The sequence below is a fragment of the Gadus chalcogrammus genome, chromosome 11, assembly GCF_026213295.1.
Source record: "Gadus chalcogrammus isolate NIFS_2021 chromosome 11, NIFS_Gcha_1.0, whole genome shotgun sequence".
NCBI lineage: Eukaryota > Metazoa > Chordata > Actinopteri > Gadiformes > Gadidae > Gadus > Gadus chalcogrammus.
The window spans coordinates 6624992-6636921 of NC_079422.1; the positions used below are offsets into that span (position 1 = coordinate 6624992).

Here is an 11930-nt window from a genome sequence, read left to right on the forward strand (position 1 = left end):
TATAGGTCTCATAAGATAGGTCAAACTAACTTAAGTCACCTTTTTACTTTTGCAAACATGTTGTCAAACCTCAAAGAGGGACATAAAGATATTTCATTTCAACAGAAAGCTCAAACCTGGGAAGACATACAATGATGCCATGACATGGCTGTTACCGCTTACAGCTCTTACAACTCTTACATGCACTAGTGTACAGTTTTGTTAAAAATCCAATGACAGACTGAAAATTAAAAATAAATAAAAAATACAATCTGGAAAATTTAAAATGTCCTTCAGGTGGTGGGGTTGGAGGGTAAAGTTCAACCGGTCAGCCAAACAGGGGTGACAGAATTACATGGACAGAGGAAGACGGTCGCAAAAACCCATAAACATCCACAGTATAACCCCTCACTCACCGATCAGAGGGGGTCCTCGTCGGGCTGCGGTGCTAGATGATCAGGCTTCTGTGGGTGAACCCTGGCTGCCTGGCATAGGTTCGATCCCACTGTTACTTCACTTTATCCTGGTCATTCACTGTTGATGGCACTCACAGGGTCGCTGTATTCCTGTGTGCGTGTGTGTGTGTGTGAGTGTGTGTGTGTGTGTGTGTGTGTGTGTGTCTCACCCCTCTCTCTCTATCCTGCTCCTATGAGGAACAGATGAGGATTGGAGGGATGAAGGGAGATCAGTGATTAGGGGATAAAACCCTGGGATGGGCAGAAAGCGAGAGAGGGCTGGATGCAAGAGTGGCAAGAGAGAGAGAGAGAGAGAGAGAGAGAGAGAGAGAGAGAGAGAGAGAGAGAGAGAGAGAGAGAGAGAGAGAGAGAGAGAGAGAGAGAGAGAGAGAGAGAGAGAGAGAGAGAGAGAGAGAATGAGAGAGAGAGAGAGAGAAAAATAAAAGTGAATAAACCTAACAAGGTGTGGAGTCTGGTCATAAGTTCAAATAACTTCAACCAGAGAAAAAAAAATGGGGGATGGAAATAATGGCAGGGAGGGGTGGTCCCTCCACATAGAGAGAGAGAGAGAGAGAGAGAGAGAGAGAGAGAGAGAGAGAGAGAGAGAGAGGGGGAGAGAGAGAGAGAGAGAGAGAGAGAGAGAGAGAGAGAGAGAGAGAGAGAGAGAGAGAGAGAGAGAGAGAAAAGAGAGAAAAACATAAATAGAAGACCTGAGGATATTGCTTTTTATGGAGCTCTGATGGCCTGTGACTGCTACTGTATGACTGGCAGGAAGGCTTTGTGTTTTGTCAACTTGAGGACAGGCTAATTTTTGCAGGTTTATGGGCAGCGCGCTGGCACTGGCAGAGCCCAGGGCCCTCAGACGCGTGTCTAGGGACCAGAGAGAGAGAGAGAGAGAAAGACACTTGTGTGTGCAAGACACCCACAGACATGGAGACACGGAAGACATAGGCATTGTAGAGTTGTAGGTATATTGGCAATCAAACAGAAACAAACATGTATTTGAATGCAGATCCACACTCAAGCTGGAGTGGCAGATTGAGATGGGAGGCACTGGGACATCCAAAACAATGTGTAACACTCAAGAGTTTTTTGTGTATTTGTTTCTATGCCTTGACCTCGTTTGGATTAGGGCTAAATCCACGTTAATCACGTGCAAGGATAAATATTTGTGGGCATTTTGTTTTTTAGCCTGCATTCACACATCTGTTTTTATATATTTGTGTGTGTGTGTGTGTGTGTGTGTGTGTGTGTGTGTGTGTGTGTGTGTGTGTGTGTGTGTGTGTGTGTGTGTGTGTGTGTGTGTGAGTGTGTGTGTGTGTGTGTGTGTGTGTGTGTGTGTGTGTGTGTGTGTGTGTGTGTGTGTGTGTGTGTGTGTGTGTGTGTGTGTGTGTGTGTGTGTGCATGTGTTGTGTGGTTGTACCCCCACATTTGTGTGATGGATGCATTGAGCTGCGAAATACTGTTCTATGAGTGAAGAACAGTCTGAGGAAGACTTGCGGAACGACAAAAACAAATATCAGCTGAGACAGAATGAGGGTTGGGGGGGGTAGGCTCCCCCTGGTCTACATGGGGGGATTATAATCCATTAGGCCTTCGTGCTCCACTGGCTTCATGTATTTAGGGCCATCCACTGTTGGATGGCTGGCGGATGGACACTGCGAGGAGGAGACGCACATCGATGTGGAATAGAGTAGTGGTGGTAATATAAGTAGAGGGAGCAGAGGAATGGGTAGGATGAAGACCAAAATGAGGATTTAACAATTGCTGCTATCACCGAAACGTGTGGTAACAGACAAAGCATTGTGATAGTATCCCCATCGAAACTCATAAATATGTCCGCAGGCCACCACAGCCGACCACCAAACCCCAAATACAACCTTATTCTGTTGGCAAAGTAACAGCCTAGCGTGTGGGCTCCGCAGCGGTCTCACCACCAGCAGAACCAGAGGTTTCACCTTCCAAACGACAAGCCTGCGTCAGTTGCTGTCAAAGTGCATCTGTGATTTAACTTCTTACATAACTCACGCTGATCACGTTACAGAGCTTCCTACGAGCGGTGGATGTTGCTCTACTGCTCTCTGCTCTACTACGGATGTTGCGCTACTGATATTCACCTGCTCCTGTATTGTTTTCCCTCCAGTGTTGCTGTCAAAACCGCAGACTGCCTAAAGGGGGGCGCGGTGTGGAGGATTTCCTGAGATGCATTATGTGTGTCTGTGAGTCAAATGTAAGCGTAGCTTTAGATTAACGCTATTGATGCCGCCTTGGCCTTTTAGGGTCTCTCTGGTGAGGGGGGTTTCTCCAGCGCGAGAGGCCAGGCCCGGGATAAAGCCAAGGCCCCATTAACAGAGGCCTTCGACCCAATTCTGCAGCTGGAGAGGATTATAACACAAGGGGGAGTGAGAGAGTTAATATAGGCCCTTAGCAGCGCTATATGCCCCACCTGATGCCCCATACCCTACAAGGAGGAGGTAGGAGGAAGACGTGGAGGAGGAGGAGAGGGAGGGCTGGGTGGGTGCTGCTGATCATGCTGGGGAGTGCGAAGATGGGCAAAGGGGGCACAAAGAGTTGTTCCCCTGAACGGGAATGATTAAATGATCTCTCGTTGGATTACTATTCCATATTCTAAATGGGAGATTTTTTTAAGCTTCATAAACAAATGCACTCATTTATAAGGGATTAGCAGTAATCTCTCTATTTCTATCCTTTTTTTCCTGCTCCCTCTCTATTTCCGTGCGTCTCTTTTCGCCCTAGTACGCACCGCTCTCTGGGCGGGGCTCCCGATGTCCTAGCGGGAGTAGGGGGTGCTAGTCTGATTCCCGTCTGTCTGCTTCTGCTCTGATTCGGACCACAGATACGCTAGATCTATAAACACTTCTTCTTACCAGATACATTGATATCCCAGATGTATTATCCATCCGTATAAGCCCACATGCTATAGCCTGCTATGTAAGATCATGATGATCCTGGAACACAGCAGGGCCCTCCCATAGGATCATGTGATGCTCAGCGGTTCTTAGAGCATTTTAAAAGAGAATGAGATGAATAGCAGAAATAAAAACCTATGAAGATCCAAAGAGACCTACCCGTGCTGTTGCCTCCTGTCTTTATGTATCTCCATATGTTTATTTATGCAGCCAAGATGACTTGTTCTACTTCTTCTGATCCTACCTTCCGTATAGAATCCCTTTGGCTTCACATCCTTCGCTCACTCTGTTAACAATTTGTCATGTTGCATGCTACATAGGCTTCATTTTGATATTTCAGTTTTTTGTTTTATTTGAAATATTTTAAGAGCATGTGTGATGCCTTTTCCTCACCGTAAGATGTCCTGTATCAGGCATTGGAAACAGTATATTCCACAGTATACACACACATGCACACACACACACACACACACACACACACACACACACACACACACACACACACACACACACACACACACACACACAGACACACACATACACATACACCAGCACACACGCACTGCTTTAAAAAATATGCACAACTCATAATCAATACAGCAAATGATCCCGCCGGTGTGGTCCAGGGTCGGTTGGTAGGCACCAGGGTTATATTATGGGATGGTCACTGGATTTCAAAGCAGCACCTTCAGTCCATTCTGTGTGTCTCTCAGAGCTCGTCCTTGCCCCCCGTCACCCGGCCCCTCCCCCTACTCTTCTCCTTGGGTGTCTGGCTCCGCCCACTGCGGCCTGAGGTTCCCTTTGCCTCCCCCTCCTCCGTAGCCTTCGCCACACCCTGTCCGTCTGCGGCCCACAGGGCCTCCGCCTCCTCCCGCTCCTGGAAGAACCAGGTGAAGGGCAGGGTTAATATACTGTGACTACAACACGAGAACTACATACACAGACACAATCAAAGTGGAAAAAGACAAGAACTGTAGCGTGTAGGCAAAAAAATGATGTGCCTTTTACCGTAAATACCATTGCACCATATGTGATTTGCATTACACCTTGTCACCATGCCACCCACCATATGAATGCAAATGAGCCATTTCACAGTTCATTTGAAGAGGATAAAGATTGTTTCCTCAGAAATACTCGGTGTTTGTGCGTAATTCTCTCTCTCTCTCTCTCTCTCTCTCTCTCTCTCTCTCTCTCTCTCTCTCTATCTCTCTCTCTCTCTCTCTCTCTCTCTCTCCCCCTCTCTCTCCCTTTCTCTCCCTCTCTCTCCCTCTCTCACCACATCTCTATGGAGCTTCTCCTTGGTGAACCAGAGGGCCAGGGCGCATCTCCTCCCAGCGGTCACCGCCGTCACTCCGTGGGGATTCACCGGGCCGGAGGAGAAGCCCACCAGCCGACCACAGCCGGGCCGCACCCGGGCCTGCACGCAACCAGGGGGGAGGGGATAGAGGCATCAGCTCAGAGACACACAGCTACCATCCTCCTCAACGTTAGTTATGGTGTGAATTAATGTGTGTGTTGTTTGCCATTCAATGCAACAGCAAGATGTAACCATACATTTCAGGTATTGGGTTGATGTTCAGTGCCAGTATAGTATACTGTAAATGAATATGAATACTAGGTATACACATTTTATTTGAAAGGTTATTCAAAATATATACTTGAACGGACCTTCACTGTCTTGGCATCCCGGGTTGTGAAGAAGAGGTCTCCGCCATCAAAGTTGTCATTCAGGTACAGGACAGCACTGTGAAAGCAGCAGGCTTTAAAGTCAGAACGTTCAGTACAAGCGATGCCTTGCTATGCTATGCTATGCCAGTTCAACAGCAGGCGATATGAAAGAAAAACTTCATTTGAAAATGCTGTAAATAAGAAGATTAGGTGTGTAATGCCTCACCAAATGGAAGGGGCATATTCGAAGCTAGCAGGTAAACAATTGTCATACATGAAGGCTTTAATGCTGGGTCATGTGTGGGTGTCGCTGAGTAGAGGCAGCGGGTGCACCTGGTCTCTGTGATTAGAGGCAGTGGGTGTACTTGAGGTCTATGTGTGTAGAGGCAGTGGGTGCACCTGGTCTCTGTGATTAGAGGCAGTGTGTGTACTTGAGGTCTATGTGTGTAGAGGCAGTGGGTGTACCTGAGGTCTCTGTGTGTGTAGAGGCAGTGGGTGTACCTGAGGTCTCTGTGTGTGTAGAGGCAGTGGGTGTACTTGAGGTCTCTGTGTGTGTAGAGGCAGTGGGTGTACCTGAGGTCTCTGTGTGTGTAGAGGCAGTGGGTGTACCTGAGGTCTCTGTGTGTGTAGAGGCAGTGGGTGTACTTGAGGTCTCTGTGTGTGTAGAGGCAGTGGGTGTACCTGAGGTCTCTGTGTGTGTAGAGGCAGTGGGTGTATCTGAGGTCTCTGTGTGTGTAGAGGCAGTGGGTGTACCTGAGGTCTCTGTGTGTGTAGAGGCAGTGGGTGTACCTGAGGTCTCTGTGTGTGTAGAGGCAGTGGGTGTACTTGAGGTCTCTGTGTGTGTAGAGGCAGTGGGTGTACCTGAGGTCTCTGTGTGTGTAGAGGCAGTGGGTGTACCTGAGGTCTCTGTGTGTGTAGAGGCAGTGGGTGTATCTGAGGTCTCTGTGTGTGTAGAGGCAGTGGGTGTACCTGAGGTCTCTGTGATTAGAGGCAGTGGGTGTACCTGAGGTCTCTGTGATTAGAGGCAGTGGGTGTACCTGAGGTCTCTGTGTGTGTAGAGGCAGTGGGTGTACCTGAGGTCTCTGTGTGTGTAGAGGCAGTGGATGTACCTGAGGTCTCTGTGTGTGTAGAGGCAGTGGGTGTACTTGAGGTCTACGTGTGTAGAGGCAGTGGGTGTACTTGAGGTCTCTGTGTGTGTAGAGGCAGTGGGTGTACCTGAGGTCTCTGTGTGTGTAGAGGCAGTGGGTGTACTTGAGGTCTATGTGTGTAGAGGCAGTGGGTGTACCTGAGGTCTCTGTGTGTGTAGAGGCAGTGGGTGTACCTGAGGTCTCTGTGTGTGTAGAGGCAGTGGATGTACCTGAGGTCTCTGTGTGTGTAGAGGCAGTGGGTGTACCTGAGGTCTCTGTGTGTGTAGAGGCAGTGGGTGTACCTGAGGTCTCTGTGTGTGTAGAGGCAGTGGGTGTACCTGAGGTCTCTGTGAGTAAAGGCCGGGGCCTCCCTCCAGCAGTGCCCCGTCTCCGGCTCCAGCAGACAGTTGTCGACGTGCACAGGGTGAGACAGGTCCAGCCGGCCCTCCTGACCTCCTGGGGAACAAACAGATTCATGCATTCAGTCATGATGTCAAGGATCAACAAAATGTCGTTTCATTGACTTCAGGGTACAGGAATACTGCAAACCTACATTACTAGGCATTTTAAAACCACTATCACTGCATTGAATGGCACGTTTACTACTGCTATAACTGGTATTCTTCTACTACTACATATATAGATATTAGTACAATTATTATCTAACAAAAACGACTACAACAACTACCTCTTCTAAATATATTGATAAAGGTAAGAATACAATTATAATATAATGATAGTCATCATCATAATTAAAATCATCATAAACATAATAATACCGGTGGGGTCCTAAAGGAGGCGCTATACCTGTGATCGCAGTACGACAGACCAGGTGTGTGAAGGAGAAGAAGAGTCCAGGCGGGCTCCTGAAGTAGGAATCCAGCAGAGTCCTCACCCTCTCACCCAGCTCATGTAGCAGCCTGGCATCAGACTGGTTCACCATGCCATCCTGGGCCAACTGGGAGGGAGACAAAGACATAAACCATATTTTAAATGTTCTAATGTTACCTTTTATTTATATTTTGTTTGGTTTTTACTCCTATATTTCCTCATTTATAACATGTTAGGTTTCTCTGCGTACTCAGAAAGGCACTATCTAAATATCTAAGAGCTATCGGAGCGATATAGATACACAGAGGGACAGATTCAAAGACAGAGAGAGAGAGACAGTGAGACAGAGGGAGAGAGGGACAGAGAAAGAGAGAGACAGAGAAAGGGCCCTTCTTCATGGAGCGGTTTTTAAGTAGGACTTGACATCATGTAGGGTAGCTTTTTGTTGATATACAGTGATGAGGCACCAAAAATTGCGTTTACATGGAACATGGGCTAAAGGGAAGTGGTGTTTGATTTATTGACATTGGTGTTTTCCTGGGGTTAACATGGCCTTGGCTGCCAGTGGTCGAATGTTGGTGTTAAAACCACCAAAGCAGTGTCATTCCCTCTCCCTCTAACCAACCTTCGCAGCCTTGAGCACCGTGAGCCCCTCAAACTTCTCATGGGGTGTGTGTGGAGACCGTCGCCCCCGGTAACCATCCCCTGCCGACGCCGCAGCCTTCGGCAACACAGAAAAGCAAGACAGAAAAATGCTATGAATCAATCGATTCCATATGAAATGATCCAGGCATGGGGATCCGATCGACACGTGGCACGACAGGGGCTGTACCGTGGCCAGCTGCAGCAGTGTGTCACACTCCTTGCTGGTCATGACGCCATCTAGTACCACGCGGTTGGTGCCGTTCATGGCCACGTCGTCCATCGTGATCGTGACTCCAACCTGGGGTACAGGCCCACCTGAAGGGACAGGCGGAGCAAAATATGAATGCACTCTGTGGGTTCTGGTGCTGTACTGCAACATCAGGAAATAGAAACTGACCGTACCTGTGAGTTACACCAAGGCTTGAGTCATATAGCCTACTGTTTAAAAAGTGGACGGATTCTACACATTTAAAGAGTAATGTACATGCTGTATTTTACATATTTATTCATACGTTTACGATACTATATTAGCATAATCTGAAGACCCTTCCAGACCAGCATTTCACTGCACACAAGAGCTAAATCGAGTTTTTGAATTGAACTAATGAAAAAGAGTGTAATGACAATGTGTGTTACCTGCATAAAATCCACTGTCATCCATCTCTTCCTCCTTTTCTTCCTCTTTAACTTTCTTGTTCAGCTTTTCTTTCTCGGCTCTGTGAAGTGATTAACAACGAAGAACATGTTGATGTTTTTTGGGGGGAAACTGATGATGTTACTGTGGCCGTATTGGATGGACCAATGGAGCTCACCGCCAGGACTCCCTCAGGGACTCCGGTATCACGTCCTCCGGCGTCCACAGATCCTACGGGAAAGCAGAATATTAACCTATGCCTATACCTAACCTAACCTAACCTAACCTAACCGTTGATACTTATTTGTGCAGATTTGTGCATGTCTAATAAAATAGTGCTTACCGGATCTATGAAATCAGAACCAAGGTTCTCCTTTCCAAAATAGAGGAGCTTCTTCTCCTGCAATGAGCGATTCACGTAGTTCGCTATCTCCTGTGCAGTGGGCCAATGAAGATGTCATATAGAGACACAGAGAAAAAGACATTGAGATGATATTCAATATATGGTGTTTCTTTTTTCTTTGTTTGAATGGGTGGACACCTGTACTTGCTGTTAGGCATTATTAACTGAACAGTGAATATTCGCTGTAATTTTTAATACTAGACTAGGCTATATATAATTTGGTCGCATCAACTAGAATTAAATCAGTTTAAAAGGAATATATTATCCCCGGCATAGCTGCCTGTAAATATTTAGAAGAATTAAGATCCACAACATTACAGCTGCTTTAACACGTAAACAAGTTACCTGGGCAGGCTGTTTGTCCTTGTCTTGTGACTCTTTGTCTTCCCCAAGTGTTTCATAGTAGAACTGCAGGTTACCCAGGGAATCGGTGTCAGAGGGGTAGAAGAGGAGAAGAGAACGAAGAGTCTGTATGGCGCCAGCAAGATCATCAGCTGCGGGTAAATAATCAAAATTAATCATATTGTTTTGGAACATAACTTCTTATTCAATCGTGAATAAAAAACGCTGAACCCTGACCTTTGAATTGTGCGATGTGCTGATGCTCTAGTTGTGTGGGCAGGAAGTCTTCCTGAGCAGAAATTCTCCCTGGTCGTGTGGCCACCTGCGTCACGCACGACTGCTGACAGGAGAGCAGCGACAGAGAGAGAACTAGGACACACAGAGGGCAGAACAACAGCATTTCTTCAGTACTATTGTGTCAGAAAATATATTGATTTGATTGTTTTTAGTGAAAATGCCCTGGTTTCTAATTTGACAGCTGACATTGTAAATTCCCTCCACACATTATAACTTACAAGTTTGTGACTCTATATAGATTTCATTGATGTCTTAATCTATGGCAATGACATCAGATTAAGTCTTACTAGCAACTCTTATGGCCATGCTGTAATTATACATCTACTAATGCTTTTCTAGAATCAGACACCTTTTCAACCAAAACAATGTGATATTTCATCATCCTGAACCAGTGGAGGAAAACATTATATTGTTGTTGTTGTTGTTGTTGTTGTTTTAGTTTTACCTGCGGCCTTCTCGAACACCCCGTCTACTCCGTCTACTCCTCTGTCCTCCGGCAGGCTCTGAGGGGACATCTGACAATGGACCCTGCAGTCCTCTGTCTGCCTCAGGGTTTCGTTGACACTTTCCCGCCACTTCCTGGCTGCCAGCGGCCAATCAGAAGAGGCCTCGGAGAGCAGCGCTGAATCATACAGAGCCTTCAGGTTGTCAGGTTGAAAGGGAGAGAATATGTTTCAATTTAAATGTGGAAAGTCTTGAAAAAAAAGCTTAAGGAAGAAAGAAATTTGGAAAGCAAAGATTTTAAACAGGCTCATAAGAGGAAGCCTTCCATTTATACTAGTGAGAGTCAAACACATTGTACGCGTGTTTCTAAGGACCCTTAATCGGAATTTGCAAGTAATTGAACTTGGCTCTTGGGTGTTAGTCCCAGAATATGATAAATTAGTGAATTTGTAGAACCCAGTTGATTCGGTTTATATGCCAGGATAACTGAAGGAAACTTCCGTTTGCAAACTTGGAGCAATGTCGCCCTTTAGGCCATGGATTACTGAGTCATGTCTGGGAAATGTAAGTATACTCTGATTAGGCGACTTTTCTCTCACCCAATGCATCTCCTTGTGCTGTTCCCGGTCCTGGAAGGCGGCCTCGGTCACTCCCTTCATCCTCCTATACTTCTCAATGTTGTTCCTCATCTCCAAATGGCTCGGGTTGGCCACGAAGAATGTGTGTGCCGCGCTGGCTGCCTTCTGCAGCTTCTCTAACTGCAGAGGAGACCGTTTGAAATGACAGATTTAACTTAGTGCTCGGGTGACGAGATTGAGATATGAATTACTTAAGATCATTCACCCACTCACAAGCAATACAGCCCATTTCCAAAACCTAAGCTTCAGTAGTTTAAATCATTGTAGAGTGTTGTTGTTTTCTGGTATGTTATTTAGTTATAAAATCCAACTCACTCACTTTGAATAGGCAATAGTATAAATGTGTGTATGAGTAAGACAATGGTGTATATAACCTGAAGATTGGCTCACTTTGTAATAGATGACTTGCAAGAAGTTGTAGGGGTTGCGCGTGCTGAACTCGTAGTCTATGTCAATGGAGACAGGGAGCAATCCAGCAGGGCTCACCGACCGTCCCACGCAAAACCTCAAGCACTCTGCTCTCTGTTGCACCCATTCCAGAGCCTGGAGGTCCCACAAACTGCCACCTTCTGAGTCTTGCAAATCATAGAGGTTAGGTTGGATGAATAGAATGATATACAGTGTTTTAGCTGTGCATCAATAATAAAGATATTGAAGTGAGGGAATTCTCGAGATTCTTGATCACGCACGCACACACACACACACACACACGCACACACGCACACACACACACACACACACACACACACACACACACACACACACACACACACACACACACACACACACACACACACACACACACACACACACACAGAAACGCACACACAAACGTGTACGGTTGCTATTAATAATAAATATGTTATACCCAATTTAGCAAGCATATCTGTCCCAGCATCGAAACAGTCCTCATGACATTTCCTGCGAAGACGTCGCATCGACTCCTTGTTAGCGATGGACTTCTCGAGCAACTCTGCAGCCTTTTCCCAATCTTCTTGAAAATACGCACGCACTCCCGAGTAATATAACAAATCATACGGCAGTAGCGGTCCCATGGAAGATGTAAAACTACTGCCAGATGCGGTCAAGATTAGGGTAGAGAATGACAATATAATGCTTTGCATCGCCACGTATACAGCGAAATGGTTTGCGTCCAGCGCCATGGTCCCAAGAAAATGTGGAAGAGAGTCGAGTAATAAAGGAGGGACTCCAGAAATCTCGGGCTTACACAAAGTTTACTACCGTTGGAAAACTGCATAAGGCTAAGGACATTACCTCCATAATGACTGTCTGCCCAAGAATTCCTTCTCTCCAATTCAATTTCATGAATTCGGAATTAATAATAATGCGTAGGAATAGACCGTACTCCTGGCTGTTTATAGATTTTTTACCGTAAATCAGCAACTGTAACACCAAAAATGACACACGGGAATTTGCTTTAGAGGTAGGCCTACTTATAATAAAACCGCAAAAAAAACATGAATTGACCAGATACGGTGCTTCTTTATTGTTATAGACGTTCGATTTAGACGTGAAG

General features: G+C 46.2%; 1 protein-coding gene across 1 annotated transcript; it reads right to left on the reverse strand.

Annotated features, from left to right (window-relative positions):
- Positions 1-3503: 3503 nt before the first annotated feature.
- On the reverse strand, positions 3504-11826 carry p3h3 (prolyl 3-hydroxylase 3). Its single transcript, XM_056602076.1, has 16 exons — positions 11262-11826; positions 10784-10968; positions 10355-10513; positions 9757-9949; positions 9252-9383; positions 9018-9166; positions 8613-8702; positions 8448-8500; positions 8272-8351; positions 7823-7950; positions 7616-7711; positions 6967-7117; positions 6498-6615; positions 5033-5108; positions 4641-4781; positions 3504-4241 (listed from the first exon to the last, which is right to left on the reverse strand). Exons 1-16 carry the CDS (start codon positions 11554-11556, stop codon positions 4074-4076), a joined length of 2214 nt encoding a protein of 737 aa, XP_056458051.1. The 5' UTR covers positions 11557-11826; the 3' UTR covers positions 3504-4073.
- Between the last annotated feature and the right edge of the window lie 104 nt (positions 11827-11930).

Coding starts and splice junctions, on each gene's coding strand:
- p3h3 (XM_056602076.1), bottom strand. CDS start 11,556: ATGGCGCTGGACGCAAACCATTTCGCTGTATACGTGGCGATGCAAAGC. Junction 7,951..8,271: donor TGACAGTGGATTTTATGCAG/GTAACACACATT, acceptor CTGTCCCTTCAG/GTGGGCCTGTACCCCAGGTT. Junction 4,782..5,032: donor GGGATGCCAAGACAGTGAAG/GTCCGTTCAAGT, acceptor GGTTGCGTGCAG/GCCCGGGTGCGGCCCGGCTG.